Here is a 25,006-nt window from a genome sequence, read left to right as displayed (position 1 = left end):
ATCCGTATAACTTCCAGTAATTCATTCATCCATTCTTTTAATTCTGGTGGTATTTTTCTAAGTAATTCCTCTTTTATTTAAACTTTGTAATTATCCTGAAAGGTCAGTGTTTTCTTTACATAAAAGTTCAAGAGTAAAGTTTTACCAAATATCAAAGCAATTTCATGAGATTTGCTAATTGAGAGTAGATTTTAGTGGAGAAGCATGCAGTGAAGAAAGTTTATTGCTTCGGTTTGTTAAACAAATTGAGAAGGTTAGACTGTAGGCTGGCTTCCCAGAGCAGAGGCTGTATGCAAATGCTCTTTCTAACTTTACACTGAATGGGGTAGGTTTTCTGGCAGTTTTTAGCTTTATGAGTGACTCCTCTCACCTTTTATGTTTATTTTCCTTTGACTCTAGAAGCATTTCTCCTCAATGCAGGCCACTGGGGTCTGTGCTTTCCTTCTACCTCTCAGTGATTTGGAATAATCATTTATAAGGGGGGTGTGGCCATTTGCCTGATAACATTGGTCTCTTTGAAAAATAACAGGATCATGAATGTTCTTCCTGCCAGACAGCCTAATGTGTTACTGTAGTAAGATAACATACTATAGTATCTCTGGAAGTGGGCAGATGTCTTGTTGGGAATAACTTTGGGGGTAAAAATTTCCCAACCAATGGGATGGTTTACTGTCTTTTTACTCTATGGGTGCTCTTTGGAGACTGGGCCAAAGTTCTAGCTCTCCCTGGCCATTTGGTCCATCTTATTTCTCAACACTTGGGTTTTCTGGGGCAGCAGGTAGAAGTTTTCAGCTTCACAGCCAGCCACAGGGCTGCTCTGTGGCTACCACTGCCAGTAGCATGGACACATTTCAGGTGGTGTTTCTTCCTTCTGTGGACAGGGAGAATAGGCCATCTAGACTAAGTAAATAATTCTGGGTCCCTCCTCTGGGCCACTGTTTTTAATGGAACTTTCCTGAACCTTGCAGCACATCTTTGCTACCTTTGATATCTCAGTCCCTTGGGAACCAACATTGGATTAGAATTCTTTTGCTTCTTAAATTTTCAATAATAGATGATGATGGTAGTGGCAATGATGGAGATGGAGATGATGATAATGATGATCTAACATTTATTGAGCATTTACTTAGTACAAGGCTCTGTGCTAAATGCTTTATGTGGATAATAGTATATGATCCACATAGCCCCTCTGTGAGGCAAGTATAGTATAGAGCAAGGATGGCCAAGGCATATAAATAAATGGTGGGTCTGGGATTCAAATCAAGGAACTTTGATTCCAGAGCCTGTGCTCTTAAACCCTATGCCTTGTCCTAGGGGGAGGTTGATTCTAGTTTTTAATAAAAACTGCAAGCAACATAGGCATCTGTCTCTTCATACCCCTCTTCCTGGCCCCTTCCCCTGTTCATGCCGCATCACACTGGTATGCAAGTTAGCACCCAAGTACTCTAATAATTATGAAATGAAAAGAAGTTGAAGAATTTACACTATTGATACTATGTGTAAAACGGATAACTAATGAGAACCTACTGTATAGCACAGAGAACTCTACTCAGTGCTCTGTGGTGACCTAAATGAGAAGGAAATCCAAAAAAGAGGGGATATATGTATATGTATAGCTGATTCACTTTGCTGTACAGTATAAACTAGCACAATATTGTAAAGCAACTATACTTCAATAAAAATTTAAAAAAAAAAGAAATGGGTTTAAAGGAAGAGGAGAAATGCAATAATTTGAGAAAATTTCTGTTTTCCAGCAATATATTTTATTACTTATTTTGTTTTCATTTTTTATTGATTTTTAATTATAAAATTAATACCTATTCATTCTAACAGTTGATGCAATATTAAATGTATAATAAAATAGGTAATAACTAGTCCTTAACCCACACCTGGTTAATGAAAGCTAACAATTTTTGTATCCTGTGTATATCTTTCCATCCCTTTCTCTATGCTCATATAACCGTATACAAATAAATAGAATCTTTTCATTTTCAAAAAAAAGAATTTAAGGAAAAAAGTCTGTTCCCCCAAAGGGTTAAGATGTTGGGAAACATGTAAACTGTTTAAGAGAGTATTAAAGTTTAGGACAAGTTCTGTGACTTTGAATTGTAACTCACAAAAAAGCCCAGGAAACGTGAATAGTTTATGCAGATTATGGTTTATGGCAAAACAATTAAAATAGTTGAGATGGTGCCGTCCTACCATATTTTCTGAAATATTTTGAAGTATAGGCAGGTTAGTGCTGTTTGCTTTGGATGCTGTGACCACTTTTTACAGCATCTGAGAACACTTGGGCTTACATAATAAAAATGATTACACCACGTCAGTGATGATTTTATTTTTTAATGGTGAAAGGGAAAAGTAATCATCTGAAATTTAGGGCATATATATTTAAAAAATTGGGGGCACAAAAGAACATCCCCAAATTTGCCATGATTTATATACAATATATAATTCTTAGCAAGTTAAGTGTTTAAAATACTGAATTTTCTCCATATTTCTACCACATAATTTTTTTTTTAAAACATCTTTGTTGGAGTATAATTGCTTTACAATGGTGTGTTAGTTTCTGCTTTATAGCAAAGTGAATCAGTTATACATATACATATGTCCCCATATCTCTTTCCTCTTGTGTCTCCCTCCCTCCCACCCTCCCTATCCCACCTCTCTAGGTGGTCACAAAGCACCGAGCTGATCTCCCTGTGCTGTGCGGCTGCTTCCCACTAGCTATGTATTTTACACATAACTTTTTAAAGATTAAAGTGTGCTCAGGACAGTACCTGGCATATCATGGGCACTCAGTAAATGTTAATTTCCTTTCCTTCCTCTTAACATCTCAGCCAAACTAGGGTTTTTGCGGGGGATTAGAGGGGAGTGGAAGGGAAAGTTGTGAACGTCAGTTGGAAATTAATCCAAGAGAGGCGTTACTTTTTGGAACACATTTGATTTTTCCAGAACAAAAATAGTCTAAAGCACCAGCCAGGTTTTGTCCTCAGGCTGAGGTAGAGATGAGGGGAAGCTGAGTAGAAAGATGGTATGAATGTTTAATTAACAGACCAAGACATTCAGTCTCTATCCAGTAAGGAAGAGATATCATAGGGTTTCTTTTTCATTCAATGTGCTTCACATTTTGAAAACTTTTTACTTTAGAAAAGTTCAAATCTAAACAGAAACAGAGGTAATAGTAGAATGAACTCCCATAAACCCTTCAATTGGTTTCAACAATTACCAATTCATAGCCAGTTTTGTTTTATCACTTCCTGTCCCTGGATTGTTTTGAAGGAAACCCAGACATCTCATTTTATTCACAAATAATCCAGTATGCACCTTTAAAAGTTGAGACCCATCAAAGATCTCAAGTAGAGAACCGATGGTCAGATCATTTAGGAAGGCTACTCTGAAAGCAGCATGGAAGTTGAGTTGCTAGGGTATGTATGCAATAATAAGATATATATGATATTTATGGTTATTTATAATGGAAATGTTTATTGAGGACCTACTACATGCTTGGCATATAGTAAATAAATTTTCCTATCTTTGAATGAAGGCTTTACAATCTAATGCACTACTGATGTTTGGGGCTGGATAACTCTTTGCTGTGGGCGTTATCCTGTGAACTGTAGGATGTTGAGGAGCACCCCTGGCCTCTACCTACTAGATGTCCTTAGCAACCCCTTCCACCAGCAGTTGTGACAACCCAAAATGTGTCTAGACATTTCCAAATGTCCCCTGAGGAGCCAAGTAGGCAAAAATCACCCCCAGTTGAGAACCGCTGATCTAGTAGAAGGATGCAGATGAGTGAATAGGCAATTGCAGTGCCTATTGATATTGAAAGAACCCAGAGAAGAGATTAATTAATTTGATAAGAGTGCAATAAAGTTAGTAAAAAGTATATCTTCAGTGATCTGCACAAGCTTCTTTGTCTCCCCATCCTTCCTTCTGTGTCAAATACTAATAGATGTGGGTGCCTGTTAGACACCTCATTTCCCTGTGGGCCTGCCTGGTCCTGCCATGTTTAGGAGAGCTGAGAAAGCCTGAGGCCAGAAGCTGTGGTCAGTTACTCATGCATAAGCCCAGAAATATCCCTTTTATGAAAACCATGCCTAACAGTCTGAGGAGGGAAATTTTGGTTCTGGGGCAGACCAAAGCTTGCTCAGAGTATATGAAAAGATTTAATTCAGAATGTTGATTATAGTTTGTTCTGTGTGTAAAGAAATCTTTACTGTTAAAATTCTCTTTACAGTAATAGCTAGGATTCCTTTCTTGCAATCGTACCCTGAAACCAAAAGTAAATATTGTTCTGTCCACTCTTTTCCTTTCAGCATGCCAAATCGATCATAGGGTTCCGGTGGAGATCAAACTATTTTAGTTATACTCAGGGGTTATTGGGAATTTTGGAACCCAAGTGTTAGAGGATAAAATCCTTTAACCTTGTATCTGCAGCTTGTGCTTATTATTGTTTATGCACAGAAAGCATGGAGGAACTTCGCCTCTGGGGAAATGAGCAACAACTGTTTCTGCTTAGCTCTATGAGGAGGCCCCTATTCGGGGTGGGGTAAGAGGATTAGGTCATAACGTAAATCCATTAAGAATTTTAAAACAATGTCATCTATCACACAGGCCTTACTATAAAACCTACATTCTCACATCTGATGTCTCCTTAGGGGAGAATGATGATTTGAAACCCCTTGGGGATTTTGAGTGACAGAGTTTAACCATGGGTGGTTGATTGAATGGAACTCTTCCCAGAAGTGTGTATATTTCTCGCATGATGAACGCTATAGAGACCTTTAAATGCCTTTGGACTTAGTTCAGCGTATCAAACCACTACTTCTTGAAGAATTTTGTGGTTAGATACCCCTACTTCATAGGACTCTTGAGAGTTTAAAATGAGAAAATGTAAGTGAAGGTTTTTTGTCGATTGTAGAACACTATACAAATGTACAAATGTAAGGCATCACTGTTGTTACTCTATTGCTGCCAGTAAGGCTGGTGGAGCCAAACTCCCAGGAGACAGTCTCTTATGTGCATTGTGTAGTTGGTGTGTGTTCTGCACACTGAGATAGATTTTCTTTAAAACACACAATTATTTTAATTTTCTTAGTAATTCTATTTAAATATAACTTTCGCATATATCCTGATCTTAGGGCCACTACGCTGCACAACTCCAGGGGGCATCGTTCAGTTGTAGTGGCTTTGATTCATCCCATAGCATTCCTTTCCTTAGAGCTGGACCATGATACCCCATGCTGCAAGAATGTGATCAACCAGCTAAGATGGTTAATCCCGAGAATTTACAATCCTATCTAGCTTTTTTTATTTTTATAAACATCAACTCAAATGCTGCTTGTTTGGGTCAGTTTTTCACGTTGATTTTTTTGCTTCCCTATGGATTCCAACACAAGGTGTGTGTTCCTTTATTGAATGAAAATGGAGCTGAAGAGAGGTCCTAAACACATCACTTTTAAACTCTCAAGAAGAGGGGCAGAGTCTGTGTGAGGACTTAACATATTTTTTCTATAAAGGGCCAAATGGTGAATATTTTCAGGTTGTGGCTTATGGAGTCCCTGCCTCGGCTATTTAACTGCTGTTGCAGCGTGAAAGCAGCGGTGGACAATATATAAATGAATGAGTCTTGTTATGTTCCAATAAAACTTTATTTATGGAAGAGATTTGACTTTCATATAATTTTCACATCATAAAATCTTATTTTCATTTTTTTCAATGACTTAAAAATATAAAATTCATCTTTAGTTCACTTAAACAAAACTAGAGTGGTTGGCTGTTATATGCTACCCCCTGGTCTATGATATTCTCACTGTTGAGAATAGCATGTCACTATGCACAAGTACTTTCTTAATCAGTGCTTCCCCAGCTAAGGACAGAGCAACACTCACCAGTCATTTAGCTTACGGGGCAGAATCTGGAATCCTTGGTCAGCCCCTACCCTGATGCTTTCCAGCTCTGACCTTGGGCTGGTCACATGATAACAGTCTCAGGCTTCTCATTGGTAAAATAGTGATAAGAATTCTTTTTCTGCCTCCCTTACGGGGTTGGTTGAAACCTCAAATGAGATTAGGCTTTCTAGCACTTTCTGAACACAAAGGCATTGTATAGAAATGTCAAAGCATATAAGCATTTTCTTATAGTCTTACTCCAAATTTCCTTTATTGCCTTTATTTTCAAAAAGTGCATCAACATTCTAACCATACTCCACCAAGCATTTCTGCTAAGGCCGTTCTATGCCAGGCTGAGCCCTGAGGATATACAGATGAATAAGATCTAGACTCTGGGGGTAAACAAAATTGAGAGAATTCCGATGTGATGTGGCACATTTATAACAGAAGAGGGAGGGAATGAGCAGAGGTGGGAGAGACTTGTCCTGCTGGGGTGGGCATGAACTATGAGAGAATCAGAGAAGGCCTCCCTGTGAAAATGCCAGCAAAGCAGGTCTGGGAGAGCGGGGGGTACTTGAGGGGATGGCTTGCAACTTGTGATGACATGGAGCCACATGGAGAATTGGGGGAACTTCACTACAAGGAGCCCAGCACGGGTGAGGAGCTCATGAGGAAAGGAGGCTGGAGAGAGGTGGATAGAGGGAGGCAGACCTCTCTGTGCTGTGCTAGAGAGTTTGGATTTTTTTTCCCATAAACGAAGGGAAGTCATTGAGTGTTTTAATCAGGGCAATAGCATAATCAGCTCTGAGCTCTGGAAAAGTCACTCTGGGGGCACATATGGGGGGAGAAACATTTGGGGTGGGAGCAGTAGTGGTGACAAGGAGACCAGTTAGAAAAGCTCTGTAATAATGCAGATGCGTGATGAGGAGCTGAACTATAGGATGATCGATAGTATTAGGATGGAAGAATGAAGATGCCTTTACAACACTTGTGTACATTAAGAGACTTTTTTGAAAGTCGAATAATATTGAATACACTGGGCTTCCCTGGTGGCGCAGTGTTTGAGAGTCCGCCTGCTGATGCAAGGGACATGGGTTCGTGTCCCAGTCCGGAAAGATCCCACATGCCACGGAGTGGCTGGGCCCGTGAGCCATGGCTGCTGAGCCTGCGCGTCCGGAGCCTGTGCTCCGCAACGGGAGAGGCCACAGCAGCGAGAGGCCCGCGTATGGCCAAAAAAAAAACCAAAAAACAAATATTGAATACACTGGAGAAACACAGGATTTAAAGATATTGGATCCTTTTTTAAATAAACAGAAAGGTATACACACACACACACACACACACACACACACACACACACACACACGCGCGAATTATCAGACTCAGATTCCTTAAAGGTGTTTGCCTTCAATTTTTCTTCAAATTGGAGAAACTGTACAATTGATCACTAACAAAGTACAGTGTTTAAAATTTCTGAGTAATCCATGTTATAGTCTTGATATCTAAAGAGGATAATTGACAGAGCTTTTACAGAGGAAGTATTTATTAACAAATAGAAAAGTGTCAGCCTCTGCTGAGATTTCGATGACCTTTCGCTTAGAACTTGGTTTCTCTGTAGAACGCATTGTGATTTATGTTTTTGTTTCAGAAACAGGTCCAAGCATTAAGAAACCGATTCCAGTTTCTCCACGTAAGTCTTTATGCAACTGTTTCGAAATAAAGCCTCCTGGGCTTTTATAAGAATGAGTTGGTTATGGAACATTTGCCAAACTTTGAGTTTTGATAAGAAGACTTCTGCTCTCATTCTCCCTCACCCCATTTTTCTCGAACTTTCTTTTTTCCCTTCCCCTGTCATTCCTTCATTCTCCTTTCTTTTTTCCTCTCTACCTTTGCCATTTTAAAATATGAATTTGTTAACCCATTGGTGTGTATCACCTTAATGCGAATGTAGTAACTTTCTTAGTTTTAGAGAAGTTCATCGTCTGCATACTTATACCGATTGTGATCTGAAAGCATTAACATACAGCTATGGGAGGGGTTTGCTTTATGTATCATCAGCAGTATCTACCTGCTCAGAGAAGTAGTGATAAAGGAACTAGCTGCTATACCATTAAGACAATCACTAGTCCAAGGGGTGTTGAGAAGGCTTATAAGACAAAAAGGGAGAGAGACCAACTGCTGCAAAATGATGCGTTGGAAATTATGTGGGCCAATTTCATTGCTTTATACAGAAGAAAACTCTGACCCAGAAGTATTTAAGTGACTTCCCCATGGTTATAATTGTCACTGAGGCAGGACAAGAGCCTGGGCTTTCTGGGTGTGCACCCAGAGCTCTTCTAGATAATGTTGCCTTGTGAGGAGAGTCTATACTTTTTTCCTCTTTAAGACTTTCCAGGTTAGTCTCCATGGCTGACCCCATCACATACATGTAAAAATCAGTCTGGAGAGTTCCTTTATGCTAAGTACTTTATAAACCATTCTATTAAGTGTATTATTTTAACAATATCATGGAATAGTATCATGAACCCAGAAAGAGATGCATATGGACACATTCTCTGGTACTCACCTAGTCTGATTCTCATAAATGACACCTTCATCTTTAGAATTTTAGAATATTTTCATTAAAAACTTTTACTCATGCCCCACTTTTGCATCTGTAGGCATGAAAAGACAAATCATCTTTTTTTTTGCGGTACGTGGGCCTCTCACTGTTGTGGCCTCTCCCGTTGAGGAGCACAGATTCCGGACGCGCAGGCTCAGCGGCCATGGCTCACAGGCCTAGCCGCTCCGCGGCATGTGGGATCCTCCCGGACTGGGGCACGAAACCGTGTCCCCTGCATCGGCAGGCGAACTCTCAACCACTGCGCCACCAGGGAAGCCCAAGCCAAGTCATCTTTTAATATCTGTCCTACAGACTAAATTAGGTTGATGGCGGCTTGGTTCGTCTTAACCTCCATAGCGTTCTTCCCACTTCTTACTCCTCCTAGGGGATCCCCAGCCCCTTTGCAAACTCCTTTTGTTTACCCCCTGCCTTCAGCAGGTGAGGTAGTGCTGTCCCATTTTTTAGAAGTTAAATGAACACCATAGGGCCCATGGCTAGAAGAGTAGGGACCAGGACTTGGGAATTTGGATCCTTCAGAATCTTCTCTACCACATTATACTTTTCCTGAGCCCTTTCCAGGGCTGGGGCTGCTCAAGGGTCACCTTTGTCTACCCCTGTATCTTCTACCCTGAAGTTATTGAATTTACATAGAGATCAGCTGGAGTCACTTCTGACTGGAGAGGAGCATAGAAACAGTATTGAAATAATGGGGAGATCCTGTACCTTCAATTTATAGTAAAAAAAGAAAAAGAGAGAGACTAGAAATTTTATTCCACCAAAAACCTCTCTCCCTTGGAAACTGATTTTTACTTTTTATAAGTGATCCAAAGAAGGTAGTTCTCTTAAAGGAAAGGAAGTGTTCTATTTCTGTGGCCTAGAGTTAATTTCAAATATAAAAATCTTTGCCAAATTGAGGAACAATTGGTTCTATTTATATGTTTTGCTGACCATAAAATTGACATCACTCCCCACTGAGGAGTATTTCCATTCACCTTATAGAAAGATCATGGTTGGAAAAGTGTTAAAAAGTAAGTTGTGTTAAATGACACAATAGGTAATTGTTGAGATGGAGGGTTTAATGTGAGGAGGTCAGTGAGATTTTATAATCGATAGGAATAGTTTATCCTTATTGTATGTTTTCTCCTTCTCACCACCTTTCTTCCTGTTATCTTTCATACTTTTAAATGTTCATGAAGGTATGTTTGTAAAGTGTTTGGAGTGTGTTTTTTATGTAGTGTCTTGTCGTTTTTTGTGTAGTGTCTCAGTGTTCAGTGAATAAGAAGCCATGAGTCAGATTTTGATAGAAGTTCACCTTATTTTCCCAAGCATCTTAACCTTTGATTTTTCAAGCCACTTTACCATTCAAATAGTAGGCCCTCAGATTGAGACAATGAACCATAGACCTAAGGTTTTACAGAGTTGACAAATCTGATTTTTTTTAGTAAGTTTGTTGCTCAAAATAAATTGCAAACTGAGGGTATCTTGGAAATCTGAAAATTTCATTTTTCTCTTGAGAAAGTATTTGCAAGTTACACATACAGTGTATTTTGTTGGAATCTGCTTTTTATCCTCAGATTTTATTAGCTGGTGCTCAGCCTTTCTGACTTGTGAAACAATATAAAATTGCAGCATGTGATGCAGAGTCACTCAACGTATGCATTGGTTTCTCTTCATTATAGCGATATTCCATGGTCTGGACACCCTAACCGTGATGGGCATTGCGTTCGCAGCATTTGTGATTGGAGCACTGCTGACAGGGGCCTTATGGTACATCTATTCTCACACAGGTTAGTGTGACTGTTGCATATCAGTTGGTGCACATTCCATGTGCCTGGCACACTATAGACACTCAGTGTTTCATTGCATGGATGAATGGATGAAATAATGAATGAAAGAGAGAGAAAATTCATTGCCACCATTTTCACATTTACGTATTGGCATGAATTGGGTTTTGCAAAAATATAATTTGCTTAAGCAAATCTCTAAATTCCTTTTAGAAAAGGAATGTTTAAACTATTTATGTTAATTACATTTGAGATGTTGCTGAAGTCTAGCTGCTAATAAAGCTATTTTGTGGTTAGCGTTTAATTAAAGAAAGATAATGCAGACAAACTGGAAACATAAAACATTCCCCCAAAGCTAAAAACTTCAGAATAAACATATAAATGGGCAGGAAGTAAAAAAGGAAGCCAAGGTGCTGAGCACTGTCCACCAGAGGCCCTAACCAATGGCATAAATAAGAATTTCTCAACCTTTTTTAAATCCATACCGTGTCTTTTTTGATAAACATAGAATTCTCATGTCTTGCTTGAAAATTATTTAAATTTTCAAAATATATTTTCATGAATTGTAAACAGATAAAAATGGTTGAAACAAAGCAGTTTGTTTTCAAGTTATGCTCTTCCACCCCTAAAAATTCTCATGTGCCTTTCTTCCTGCCCCTTACCCCCAGTCCCAAGGTTGAAACATTCTGGCCTGAACAGAGAACCTGTTCTGACTCCAAGACAGAATGCAGGCCAGGCTCAGAGAGTCTGTCGGGCAAGGGGAAGGAACAAATGGACTGCCCTTCTATTGCTTCTTTCTTAGGTTCCTTGCAAATATGGAAAGGAAAGACACGCATTTTGAGGCGTGTCTAGGAAGCTAGTTGCTATTGTCTGTTCTCGGATGCTTGTTTACGCTGTGAAGCTAGCTAAGCTGCTGGAATGATCATTCAGGTGAGACAGGCACAGACTTTCTGTTCAGAATTTCGTTAATTCTCCATTGAACCAACACATGCCACGATCTTTGGCCTTACCTTGGGCCATCCAACTAGCCAGGCTGAAACGATGACTGCTTTATAGGGAAGAGAAGCACGGAAGGGCGTTTTGAGAAGTCACGTCTTAACCTTCATCAGAATCTTCCCTTCAAATACTGCATTCTCTGACCGACTTACTTTAAATTATGGCAGAAGGAGAAGAATGAACCCTATGTGCCTAGCATGGGAAAGTCACACAGTCCAAAACAAAAGTTTAGGAGTTTAACAGTAGGCTTTGAGTCCACAGATTCCTCGTCAGCATCCTTTGAGTGAAGCCAGTTACCCTTAGACAGCACAGGTTTGAACTGTGAGGGTTCACTTATACGCGGATAGTTTTCAATAATAAATACTACAGCACTACACGGTCTGCGGTTGGTTGAATCCACGGATGCAGAAGACCTGCGGATGCGGAGGGCTGACTATAAGTTACATGCAGATTAACCTCTGCGTTGTTCAAGGGTCAAGTGTATATTTCACGTGAGAGAAAGGAAATAAGTCTCTTAAGTTTAAGGCTCTGAGGATATATGAACATCTGTGAATCAGTTTAGGAATGTTCTTCTTCATGAACAGCGTATACAAGCACTGGAAGGCACAGCGTTTAGCAGAGGAGCATCTTAGAGTTAATAATTTTGTCACAGGAGTACTGACACATTCACATCTCAGACTCACAGTTCTTTGCAACTTTCCCCAATCCTGCATGGCTGTAAGGTTTAGGGCTGTTGGGCAGCTTATGCTGTATATATTAAGAATGAACTTGAAAGTACGCCTAGAAGACTCTGTAGCCCTGAGAATTTCTACGGGGTAGTCACCCATAGACGCTTACCACGTACCTGCTGAGCCATGACTGGCCTTGGTCATAGATTTGTAAGTAGATTCAAAAACAAAAACAAAACACAAAGGCCTTCCTGTGATGATTTCCAGCAAAATAAATTATGCTGATTTGGAAGCTGAAAGGTTTATAGACACTGTCATTTGGGCTCTAAACCTGTTAGCATCACATATGATACAGCTTCAAATGACTTTTAAATAATTAATTAATTAATTTAGGCTGTGCCAGGTCTTCGTTGCAGCATGCGGGATCTTTTTAGTTGCGGCATGTGGACTCCCAGCTGTGGCATGCATGCGGGATCCAGCTCCCTGACCAGGGATCGAACCTGGATCCCCTGCATTGGGAGCGTGGAGTCTTACCCACTGGACCACCAGGGGAGTCCCCAAATGACTTTTTATTAAAAGCTATAGCCTATGGTTCATTTTAAAGATTGCTCATAAGGAATACCAGTGTCATGCAAGGAAGAAAAAGGCTCACTTTAGGACCAAATGGTAGTTTCCTATCCAGAACCCCCTCAGTTTCTTACCTGGGTCAGCTAGCAGCAAGTTTAGATAAAAAGAGAAGGTCATAATGCAGTGGCCAATGGGAAGAGGTGTCTATACAAACACTGACTCAGTCCATTCAGTTTCCACAATAATCTAAGCTGTGGAACTCAGACCTTATATGGTATATTTGGGGGTTCAGGCAGCATCTGCCTCTATGGCTAAAATGATCCTTAATTTAGACAACTTCCTGTTGTGCTGTCCATTCCATCTGCAGCACAGAGTGCAGAACCAAGTCACAGGTTTCAATTGTGGAGATCTACTTACACACCTGGAATGTGTGTTAGTCCAAAAAAGCTGGGTCCCTGCTTTATCATATGACAACTTTGGGCACAATAAGGGATACTTCCTTAGGGCTATATTCACTCTGTTTGGAAAACTCCATTTCTAATATTTACATTCTCCACTAAGATGGTGCAGAGAGGAGGGGCAGTCAGGGTGGAAATGGTGCTGGAATGGAGCCACAGAATCTTCATACTCCTGGGAGCCTAGCTAGGTCATGGTCCCTAACCTGACTCATGAAGATCCCAAAAGTCATGTGCAATATTATATCTATTAATTTTTTGAAGAGAGGAGCAAAAGCATTTACTTTTAATTTTTAGTAAAACTTTTAAGCTTTATCACAACATGCACATAGTTTAAAGGCTGAAATAGTTCTGTAAGTTCTGTAAATAGTTCTTGTTATGAAAAACATGAGTCCCCTACTGCCCCACTCCCTTTTCTGTCTCCTCAGAGCACCATTTTTGACTCTTAGCTGATTCTCTTGGACATCAATCCATATCTCTAAATAACATGAATATGTTGCCACTTCTTGACAAAAATTTTAGGTCTTTTCTGTTGACCTCTTACTATGGAAAATGAAAATTTAGTTCTCTTTCAGCCCTGTGTCCCAATTATATATTCATGCCTTTTTTGTCCCCCTTGTCCCCACCATCCTCCAAATAGAATTATACTGACATTTTGGTTAGGTCAGAATTAATGTTTGCGTTATTATGACAGCCTAAATACTAACCACACTTTAGCCATGTAGTATAATAGTGTTTCTTCTCCTGCATGACTTCTAATATTCCCTAGAATTAATAATTGTCTCTCTCTCCACCCCCACATTACCTTGGTTTTGTATATAATTATCACTAATTCATCGGTTGACTCTGCCAGTTGTCTCAATCTCCTCTTACACTTACACATTCAGACATCAGATATTCTACTGATTCATTTTCCTCAGTACTTTTGAGTTGTGGATGTCCTGTGTCATGGATCTTGTCTTCCCCCTTCTTGGTTTAAAGGGAACATAAGAAGTAAATGTTTTTTGCACCATGGATGTCTGCAGATATCCTCATTTTATACAAACACTTGGTAGATAGTTTGGCAAGGTATAGAATTTTAGGTTACAACTTTCTTCAGAATTTTGAAAGCACTCCTCATTGAGTTTTACCTCTGAAGATTGCTTTGGGGAAATGCAAAGCCATTCAGATTCCTGAGCTGTTTTTTCTCTCTGGAAGAAATTTTACAATAATCGTGCTTGATTTAGGTATATTTTCATTCATTATGCTGGGCATTAATTGAGCCCTTTCAGTCTAGAAACTATGTCCTTCATTGTTGAGATTTTTTAGAATTATTTATTTTTTCTTGCCCCTGTTTTTTTTGTTCTCTCATTCTAGAAATAATTTTATTTGAAAGTTGAACTTCTTGAATCATGCTCTAATTTTCCTTTTCTGTTTTCCATCTTTTTCCTTTCTTTATTTTCTAGGAGATTTCTTCATCTTTATCTTTCGGTTTCTTATTGCATTTTTAATACTGCCTTCACATTTGTTAATTCCAAGAAGTATTTCCTATGAATTAAAAAAAATATATCCTACTCTTATCTTATGGGTGCAATGTCTTATCTCTCTGAGAATATTAATATAGAGTTATTTAAGAATAGGGAAGTTCTGAGCTTGTGGATAGAACATATTGATTTTGAACTTCCCTTAGGGTGATCTGGCTAAGCCTTTTACTGAGGAACTCCTGGTATCTCATCTTTGGATCTTTCCTCTTGAGCTTATCAGGTTTTCAATGAAACAGGTTTTCCTGTTTCCTTCCTGGAGGTTGTAGTTCTGGCTGTCAGCATTCTGGGGGTCACAACATTCAACATGTAGACATTAATTTAATTCTCCTGTGTAATTGTGGTTCTCTACCCTCAATTTTGCTGGTGTTGGTCATTCCCGGAACCCTAGTTTCATCCTCTTTAGAGAGTAAACTTGTTGTCTTCCTCCCAGATGAGGAAGGGCAGGGTCCCAGCACCATGGAGTAAAGAAGGGGATTTAGAGAAATGTTATTGCTTCTCAAGCAGAAGTTTAGCCAGCCCAATTTCTTACAGCCCCACGTTCACCCTCTTGTCTAGGGGTACCTGATGCCACCATTTCCTGAGTTTTTGAGGAGTTCTGTGTTCCTACTTGGCTGTTTCTCAGCTCTTCCTACTGGTGGCTTAGGTTCCACCTGAGTCTTGACTTGAATCTGCTAAGTCAGTTACTACTCACCCATTTCCTCATTAGCTTCCAATATTTTATTGCTATTGTCTCCACTCCTGTTTTCTTTCTTCTTCTTGTAGGTTTTCTTTCTTCTTATAGGTTTATGCCTTTTAAAAATCTGTAAATTGTCATTTTGGTAAGGTTTTTCCTCTAAGCCTATGACTTGCAGTTTTGTACCAATTAATATCTTGATTCTTGATATTTGAATTGCATAAGCTCCCTCCTGTGAGAAGAGTAAACTAGACTACCTTTAGTTTAGGGAAGTTTTCAATCCCTTTTCATCAGTTTCAAAAATTACCACTCCCCATTCTCCAAAAAAAAAGACCTACCTTTTGCGGGCAAAACTGTAGGAGGGGGTGGTTTAGAGGTTGTTATAATTTATCTTTACTTTAACTTGCCTTGGTGGTCCCTGAACCGGATGCACTCTAAGTTTGATGATAATAAGAAGAGGAAGAAGAGAAAGAAGAGGGGAAAAGTGGGAGGGAGGCCACCTTCTATGTGTATCTGTACCACCTTAAGTGTGGGCTATTGTCAGAAATTGGACTTGAAGCACTAATCTGTTCAACTGCTAATCTTATTACCTGAGCCAAGAATATGAACCATGTTTCTCTTTAGTAAACATAGAGATGATCTGTACTTCACAGGGTTATGAAGGTGAGAGTATTTAAACAAATGCAAGTGAAAAGTTTTCTGAACTCCAAAGTCCTCCAAAAAATGTAAGGTTGCTCATATGTGCAGGCAGAAAAAAATCTAAGTGTGGAAGGAACACTGTGTTTCACAGAACAAAGTAAAATGCTGAGGTGTTGAATTAGATGTGCCTGTCCCAATCCCTCGGGCTTCTGTTCAACGATCCTGAGTTGAACACACTGTATGTTCTTAAAGCAGAAGTCAAGCACAAACCCAGGTCCACCTGAGTCAGGTAATTAGGATGCTCCTTTTAATTAGGAACTTTCAGACATCTGAAGTTTCTCCAAGCTCCCCAGTTTAGTCCAGGTGAAGAAAGAAACAGCAAGAAGATCAGCTAAAGTGGGACTAAGTAGGAGACGAGAGACTAACTCCCAGGGATCAGAAAGATGCAGGTGGGACAGATGGGAACCCTGGTATGCCTGGAGAGAAGGCAGGATCCACTCTTTTCACCCAAGTGCTCAGGTTAAGTTAAAGGAAGATGCCTACAGAAAACCAAAGTGCAGGTGCGAACAGGTTGGCCATATTGCGGGAATATAGAAAGAAAGTGGGAGGCAGAACATTTTGAAAGATTTTACTTCCTGCCTTGGAACCTTTCTCAATAACTTATAACAACATCTAATTCACCCCTCCTGCAGAGTTTTGCCTACAACAGGAAAGTCCTGTAGCTTGAAAAGTGAGGAGGGACAATTTTTGAAAATGATGAATAGTGACTGAAAGCTTCTCTAAACTAAAGGTGGTCTAGTTCACTCTCCTTATTGGAGTGAGCTTGTGAAATAATTATAATTAGGATATCAAGAGACAATAATTGGTACAAAATTGCAACCAACGCATAGGCCTTGAGGAAAATATCTTTGTTTTCTCTGCAGCATCAAGTAATATTAGGTCTAAGTCACCCCCAGGCATATGGTTTTCAATCCAATGCTTAAATATCTCTCAAGAAAGAAATTCCATAAATTCCCGCTATAACTAACCAATCCTCGTAATCAGCAAGTTCCCTGCTATGTGACCTAAATCTCTGTCACTGCCATTTAAACTCATTTCCTCATGTACTGCTCTCCAGGGAGCAGTACACCTGTCTTCTCCTCTTTGTAATAATCCTCTGTGGGCAATATTTGCGAACTGTCTGCTTTGGGCTAAATAATTGAGATTCCTCTCACCTTTCTTTAAAATTCTTCTGTTGTTGTTTCCCCGTAGAGCTTCTCCATGTTATTCACATCTTTAGATTAAGTTTCTTCCCCAGGACCTGCCATGGTGAAAGATTTAAGAGATAAGAATCCAGTTGTAAAGTAGACTGCCAAAGAGGTGGCAGGAAATCGGATCTGGACAGCTCCATGCCAAGCTAAAGAAAGGAAATAGGTTATCCCTTAAAATATGTGTTTTTTTTTTTTTTTTTTTTTTGCGGTACGCGGGCCTCTCACTGTTGTGGCCTCTCCCGTTGCGGAGCACAGGCTCCGGACGCGCAGGCTCAGCAGCCATGGCTCACGGGCCCAGCCGCTCTGTGGCATGTGGGATCTTCCCGGACCGGGGCACGAACCCGCATCCCCTGCATGGGCAGGTGGACTTTCAACCACTGTGCCACCAGGGAAGCCCTATGTGGGGTTTTTTTTTTTCTTAAAAGCATCTCTGGCAATATCTAAGCTCAGCCACAGGCTAATATGTGAGCCGGGTGGAATGGAAGGCAGCCATGCTCACCATTATACCACCAACTCACACTGAGCCGGGTGGAATGAATCCTTGTCCTAACACACCTTCCTCCTGAGTATCCTGTGTGCCAGATGCCTCTTTCCCCTACTCACTCTCCTTCTCAAATATCTCTTCCTCTGTGGTTTCAGATTTTAGGAGCAAAGCATGAAGACTGAACACATTTCTTCTGATGGCCAAGTTTGATATTTATGAGCAGGGAGCCTTCCTTGAACTTGCATTCTCTAAGCGCGCCTGCTCTGCATAGCCCTGCAGTCCTCCCTGACCATCCATCTTCTCCAGAAGTAGGCCAGTTGTATTTGTCACCCAAGGGATATTTTAGAGAAACTCAGTGCTCCAAGAAATCAGAGGTCACTGTGATAGAGAGCAGAAAACCAAAGAACCCATCTTAGAAAACCTAAGGGACTCTGCTGGCTTTTTAAGCAGAAACATCTGCACATTAAACTTCCTTTCTCATGGTGAATTTTTCTGTAGTGCCACTTGCATCTGACAATGAGAAAACTTTTCTTGATTTCTCCAAAGGTGAAAGTTTTTCCAAAGGTAAAAGTTTTTAACAACTTGGTTATTAACAACTGAGAAATCTCACATCTCACATGTGAAAATAGACACAGAGCTAGAAGGGATAGTCTAAAGAAGCTGTTTTCAACATTTCCAAAAGGTACTCCTGGGCACACTGTTTTCTCAAAGCCAGCAGATTATTAGGTTAAGTTGACTTGTCCACCCTGGTGAAATGTAGCCTGTAGTCTTGAGTATAGGGGACTTCTTTGTTTTGTTTTGCTTGGGGTTTCATTTTGGACGGTGTTTTGTATTAGCAGCGCAAGAGTTTCCAAAACTCTGGAAGTTGAAAGACCTTTTTAATGGGCAACGATTAAAATAAACTGACATGACAACAAATTATATTTGGCAAATAAACATCGGAAAGCAAATATTCAGACTTCCTGGGCAGGGAGTAGTACTGGCACTTTTCCTGAATGTGAATAATCAAGCACATGTCACATTTGGGATGAGACAAACCTGTTCACTGTCGATAGAACAGCCAAAGCCATCTTGCTTTAGCTGCTATCAGGCTGAACGAACGAAACCCAGGTGAGCCAAAACGGGGAGGTGGGGTATATTGACTTACCGCCTGCTTTTCTGACGGATCCTTTATTGAAATGGGGAAAAGATATTTTTAAAATGTGCTTCACATACAGCCACTTTAGTCCTGCTAATCGATAACCTGAGAATCCAGCTGGGTATGTTTCAACGTGTGGGTTGTAAGGGGGCTGAATTTTTAAAGTATATCACGAGTTGTTCTAGTCTCTGGAGGATTTGGGTTTTTTGGGGGTGGGAGGGGGTAGACATAATTCAGAATAGCTAACAGATTTAATTTCCTTTTAGAAATAAAGTTCCCACTCTGGGGAAAGTGGATTTCTGGCAGAAAGTCACTGTCATTGAGGCAAACTTCCCCACCTTTAACTAAATGCACACATGAAGGGTAGAGGGTAATGCTGGAAAGGGTCCAAAATATAGATTGCCAAAAAAAAAGAAGAGTGAAAAATACATTGTTTCTCTGCCTCTGAGGAATATTGACCTGCTCTCCCCTCTCCATCCCACCAATCCCAGAAGAATAGATAATCAGAGGAAATACAGCAAGGGCCAAATATGCAACAGCATATGGCATATGCAAGGCCCTGAGGTTGAGGCCAGAATGTGTGTTGTAGCCGTGTGGTTCATAAATGGGTGACAGGGAAAGCTGTAACCAGACCCAGAGGCATGAGCTGCTTCTACATTTTGTAGAACTGCTGTTTTGGCAGAGGCTTTTGAGGGGCCCCAAAAGGGGAATGGAAGTAACGGACTAAGTTCCTGTGCTTGGAGGGCAGAGCCTTTGCTGGTGTGTTTTGTTTTAAGGAAGAGGCCAGAGGGTTGCTTATCAACTGCGGAGTGCTGTGTATTTCTGCCTGACAGGAAAGAGGAGGCTCGTTCATAAACAGACCTGGCCCTCTGGGGCTTCCCATAGTGGAGTGGGGAGATCGCTGACCAGAAGTGTACGGAGTTGATGCTTTGACTTTTCGAAGAAAATGCAGTGTTTGTCATCAGAGAGCCTTGATCACTTTTCCCTACCTAGAGCCATTGTCTGAGGGCTGCCCTGAGGCCAGTTTTGTTGAAGAAGACAGCTCTAGAGCCTTTTGCAGTGCTAAATGCAGACCATCTGTGTGACCCGAGGTTCCCCCGCCTCCCCACAGCCCTGCGCACTTGGCGTGAGGTATGGGCTTTGCTGACATGCAGTGGGGTGTGTGATGAAAAGTGGGGTGCTTGATGTGCTCAGCTGCACCCTGCAGTAAACCTCCCAATGGAGGGGCTGTTGCCTGGCAACCACAGTCCCCTTGTGCAACAGCTAAGCCCCTTCTTCAAAAGGTGTTTCTGGGAGCAGGCTCCTCCTATACCTCCATTTCTCAGGCGGGTCATGTGCTCCGTGCACAGTGCTCTCTCCGCTGTAGCTAGGGCGAAACCTAGCCGTCACTACCCCTATTTCGACCAGGGGTATTCAGAAAAAGGCCTCCAAATTGCCAATATTCTCTTATTACGGTTTAAAGGTCTCACTCTCCGAACCCTACGATACCTTTATGAGAGGAGGTGTTTCCTGAATACAGGTGCTAGTCAGTTGGATCACACAGTACAGATGATGGTGGTCTTCAAAGGTTGCAGGCACTGAAATCCTGGGCATTCGTCCTCAACTATCAGGGGTCTTTGCCCCTATTAACTGTCAGTCCGCTTGAAATCAGTTCTTTTCCCCATGCAAGAGGATTTAAAAGCAAAATAAAATACCCACAAGCAGAACAGCCTTATGGTACAAGGCCTTTTGGTCTAGTTGCTTCTGCGCATGGATGAGAAGAACATCAGAGAAAATGGGCTTTTCGTTGTTATACAGCAGAAACTAGGACACCATTGTAAAGCAATTATACTCCAAAAAAGAGGTTAAAAAAATAACCAAATAAGATAAAACAAAAACTGAGAAAAAGGTCTTTTCAGAAGTGCCCATGTGTAACATGCATCTCTCCTCACCCCTTTTCTTCATTAACTGCAGGAGAGACTGCAGGAAGGCAGCACGTCCCCACCTCCCCACCAGCCTCGGAAAACAGCAGCGCTGCGCACAGCATCGGTAGCACGCAGAGCACGCCCTGCTCCAGCAGCAGCACAGCCTAGCCTGCCCCACCCACCGCCAAGGGCAGGACTGGGAGCCCACGCCTGGGCCCAGATTCCAGACTCGGGAGGCTAGATTGTGGGTCCCTGGTAAAGAGAGTGAATTTCAATATAGCGATCACCTGTTGTGTTCACCCCCCACCCAGGGCTAATATAAATGTGACCCCTGGGCTTCTGTAACACACTAGATTCATGTGAGAAAGCTAAGGTGGTGGCCTTCTCTACCAGCCCCTCACAGGCTTGGGGGTTTTCAATGTGAAACACATGCCAGTTTTTAAAATGCTGCTTTGTCCAGGTAAGAACATCCGTAATTTGGAGCCCTGCGTTTTACCCAGACGCAAAGGGTTGGTAAAAGGATAATAGCCAGATGGTAGAACCAGTGAGTAGATGTGGCCAAAGATTCTTTTATAACTGAACCAAGATGTAAAACAACAGAAATGCTTCGAGACTTTCTCAGTGTGTTCCTCCGTTTCTAATTTGCACCTTCTGGATGCGCACTTCTCACCTTGCTGCCACACTCGTGGGGACTGCGTGGGGACTGCAGTGTCGGCTTGATCGGTGCTGCCCTCACGGACTGCATCCTGACACACCTCAAGGCAACATTCCTTTCTTGTGCCCTGGGCCAAAACCAGTGCTGATTTCCTTATCAGCTTCCTCCTTCTCCCCACATTCACACACCAACTGCAAAAATGTCTTAATGTAAATTTTGCATTTCTTTATAGGCATATAGAAATTGAAAATGGCCAAAATCCGAGACTGAAGATTTGTGCCCATTTATGACAATGTGTTCTATTACATTAATGTGTAAATGGGGGCAAAATTCGGTTGTAAAGTTGAGGAGGAATTTGCACAGTGATATATGTACCAGTACAAGTATATAATACGTCATTTGGCACATTCGTTTTTTTCAGTTTAAGAAGAGAAAATTCATTCCCATTTTAAAAATGTCCTACACCTTCAGAGTTGGAACTTATTCTTAAATATATTTGAGAGAATTCGTGTTTCCATGCAAAACATGTCAGCCTTTTCTTTAGACCATTTTGTAAACGCCAAGCTCTTGTAAGATGCAAATGTATGGCAGACTGTTGGTTATCTGAACAGTGTCACCAGTTCTGCCAAGAAACTGATGAGATACGGAAAAAGACACTCATTTGGATTGCTTTAGTTCTCTTGCCTTCAATATACCCCCAAAACTCAAAAAGAATTTGAGGTGAATTTTATTAAAATGGAATAATATGATACCACTTTGCAGCTAAAATAAGCTCAACTGATACCTCTATGTTAAAAAAAGATGCCGGAGGGAAATGTCCATGCCAAATCATTTACTCCTGAAGGTAACTTCATTGCAAATAAATATTATTCTCTTTCCAGAATTCTCCCAAACAACTCAGAAGTCTACAAATAGAACAGGCTAGATTCTAACCCCAAACTATTCAGAAGCAAATCTAACTGCTCTTAAAATAAGGAAGTTGTGCCTGGTTCTCTGTGAATGGAATCTTAAGTAGGAAATGTTGATGTCACCGGAGACCTGAGGGCAGTGTCTACAAGGCAAATAGGTAGAGATTGACAATCATTAACCCATCATGGAGTCATGCTCTGATTGATTTGATAGTTATAGACATTCAATCAGGATGATTTTAATCAAAACAGATTGTGGGCTAAGATTTCCAGGCTATCTATATTGATAATTTTGCAGATTTTCACAGACAAATGAAGATAGGAGATTAGAAAAACGTTTGCCTTCAGTTAACTTTTTTTAACATAAAGGTATGAGTGGAGGACCTAGATTATGCTACCTGTGTTTGAAAATAATGCGCTTTGCCTAACCTTCAGCAGAATGTATTGTTTTAGCATATTCTATGTATAAAAAAGTTTAAAGATGTCTTCAAAGAAGACTAGAGTCTTTAAGTCACTTATAGCTATATTTTACTACAAAAATCTGTGTATAAAGATATATTTAAGTGTTTTAGATAAATTTAAGTTACTCCATATGAAATGTTTAATTTCAGTTACTGTGAATTCTTTTGATCAGTTCTTTGCTTTTTAAAAATCCCTATCCATCCTGTTAAAAAGATGATTAACTATTAAGAGGTATTAAAAGGTCCAATTCTTAGATGGACAGGGTTAAAACCTTTTGTAATATATTTAAATGTATATTTTTGAGAGAGATGCTACATTGCCGATGATTTTATAAATAATTTAAAATTAATTTACAAATTTATGGGTGCAAACCAAAAGATTTTAAAAGAAAGAGAAGAAGAAATCAACTTTTATTTGTTTGGGTCTTACTATCCAGAAGTATTATTCAGATCAAGAAATTCATGTTGATGAAACCCAATCCTGCGTTAATTGCAGAGTGAACATCATTAAGTATTTCTGAAATGTTTCTAAAAAGTGAACATTTTTAAAAAATTGTGTTTTCTCCCTAGCTTCCTGTTACAGCATTTCCAGTTGCTTCATATTTCACAGTTTTAATACAAAGTATAAGCTCTACTTTATAATACATCCTACAGGTTTCTTTAAAACTGTTTTTATATTCCAGTTAAATTCCTCTATCTGCAAAGTCTTCTGTTACTTCTGCAGGTTACACCCTTCATTTGCAGAGGCCATTTTGTTTTATTTATTTGATGCTAAAGCTATTGTTGAAATGCCCTAAACTCGAAGGCAGATTGTGTAATACCCTATAGCTTTTCACCGTGTGGTGTGTACCAGCCCGTTGCTCTGTATTTGGAAAGTCAGGTTCCTTCTGAGTAAGCTGTTTCTATAGCATTTTCTAAACAAAACAAAAGGTCTTTTCCTTGTCTGTAATGAGATTGTAAACCCGTTTCCTGTGTGTGTTCTGTTGTGGGCGTGCTTGTGAGTGTGTGTGCACCTGCATGCCGGTTTTTTTGTACTGTAACTACCTCATGATTTGAGTGATGGTTGTACTGCTGATTGTGTTAACAGAGCACATTTTGTTGGGTGACTCGTGAGTGTGATTTTTTTTTTTCCTGTTTGTTTTCACTGGGGGTTGTTCATGAAACTGACAGATGTTTTTCTGAAAAGGACTATTATCAGTTTCCAAATACAATACTTCTCTCTTCTGGTTTTTCCTGAATGAGCCTGATTTTGTTGCTGTTTTTCATCATCTATGAGGGTAAAAAGAGTGCCCTGAAAATCCCTGTGGCCAGTTTGAGCACCCCTGTTGTACTCTTTTCTCTGTTCAGTATGTCGTCAATCTTATGAACATGCTTAGATGTATAGTTTTGATAACCACAGTTTTAAGTCCTTTATCTGTGCATAATAAAAAGATATATATCAATTATTAATACGTGTCTTGTTTGGTCATCATTAAATTCTACCCTCAGGCTGATATAACCATTGTTCATTGTGCCTTTCTCCTAAATTTATCCTCCGCTACCACTGTGCTGACGAGGAGGAGGGAGGGGAAGGGCGAAGGCTCACAGAGCAGAGGTGGGGGGGTAGACAGACCGGAGGGGACGTGCAGGAGCTGCTACTCTTCTCAGAAAAACATGGCAGGAGACCTGGAAGTGGGGGTCAGCCCTGGAATCCGCTCAGGGGCTTTCTGTCAATCTCCTAGAGGCACGGAGTGAGAAATAATACGTATTTTGGACCTACTATTTCCAATCCCTCCAAACACCTCAGTGCTACTTCTAGCATTCTCTATCAATACGCCATCACCATCTACCAGCTGCTCAAGCCAGAAACCTGGGAATCTCTCTGGACTCCTTTTTGGTTCTCACACCCTCAAATGAATAAATCCAAGTTTATTCTATCTTTCGAGTATCTCTTTCTCCAAACCATGCACTTATTTCTTCTCCTCCTGCTGTTACCCGGAATCCAAGGCCTGTTATCTCTTAAACTGAATCACTGCACAAACCCACTTCCCAGCCTGCTCCCCTCCAACTCTCTCTCCACCGCGCAGCCAAAGGAGTCCTGAACAGCCTCAAGTCATGTCACCTTCCAGCTTAAAGCCTTTAAGTAATTCCTCTATTTGCCTTCAGAATAAAGTTCAGCCTCCTAAGCATGGTTCAAAGAGAATAATCTGCTTACTTTCCCAGCTACTTCTCTCACCTCGCTGGAACTATAGTTCTATGTGGCATATCTCCCACCAGACACATTTATGTTATGAAAAGAATAGCTTTTACTATCAGAGATGAAATTATAACATTGAATATGTGTTTACAAACTGCTCTCTCATATCGCTGCCTCTCCACCCCTTTTGAGAATTAGTGATCTAGATGGTTAGAAACAGACCCAA

The 25,006-nt window shown here is 40.5% G+C and overlaps 1 protein-coding gene across 8 annotated transcripts in view; it reads left to right on the top strand.

The window, feature by feature from the left end:
* The window catches only part of TGFBR3 (transforming growth factor beta receptor 3), a 205,532-nt gene extending 181,479 nt beyond the window's left edge, over window positions 1-24,053 (top strand). For 5 of the 8 annotated variants that reach the window (XM_027114310.1, XM_027114312.1, XM_027114309.1 and 2 more), the window contains 3 exons: window positions 7,546-7,587; window positions 10,179-10,286; window positions 20,630-20,781. In XM_027114310.1, the coding sequence (XP_026970111.1) occupies window positions 7,546-7,587; window positions 10,179-10,286; window positions 20,630-20,748 (269 nt within the window). In that variant the 3' untranslated portion in view covers window positions 20,749-20,781. Of the gene's footprint in view, window positions 1-7,545; window positions 7,588-10,178; window positions 10,287-20,629 lie in introns of all 8 variants that reach the window. The other 3 variants (XM_027114311.1, XM_027114315.1, XM_027114314.1) reach the window with 2 other exon arrangements.
* The last annotated feature ends 953 nt before the right edge of the window (window positions 24,054-25,006 follow it).

The sequence above is a fragment of the Aethalodelphis obliquidens genome, unplaced genomic scaffold (genome assembly GCF_003676395.1).
Source record: "Aethalodelphis obliquidens isolate GAN/ISIS:26980383/991018 unplaced genomic scaffold, ASM367639v1 scaffold13, whole genome shotgun sequence".
Classification (NCBI taxonomy): Eukaryota; Metazoa; Chordata; class Mammalia; order Artiodactyla; family Delphinidae; genus Aethalodelphis; species Aethalodelphis obliquidens.
This window is presented reverse-complemented; position numbering and strand designations above follow the sequence as displayed.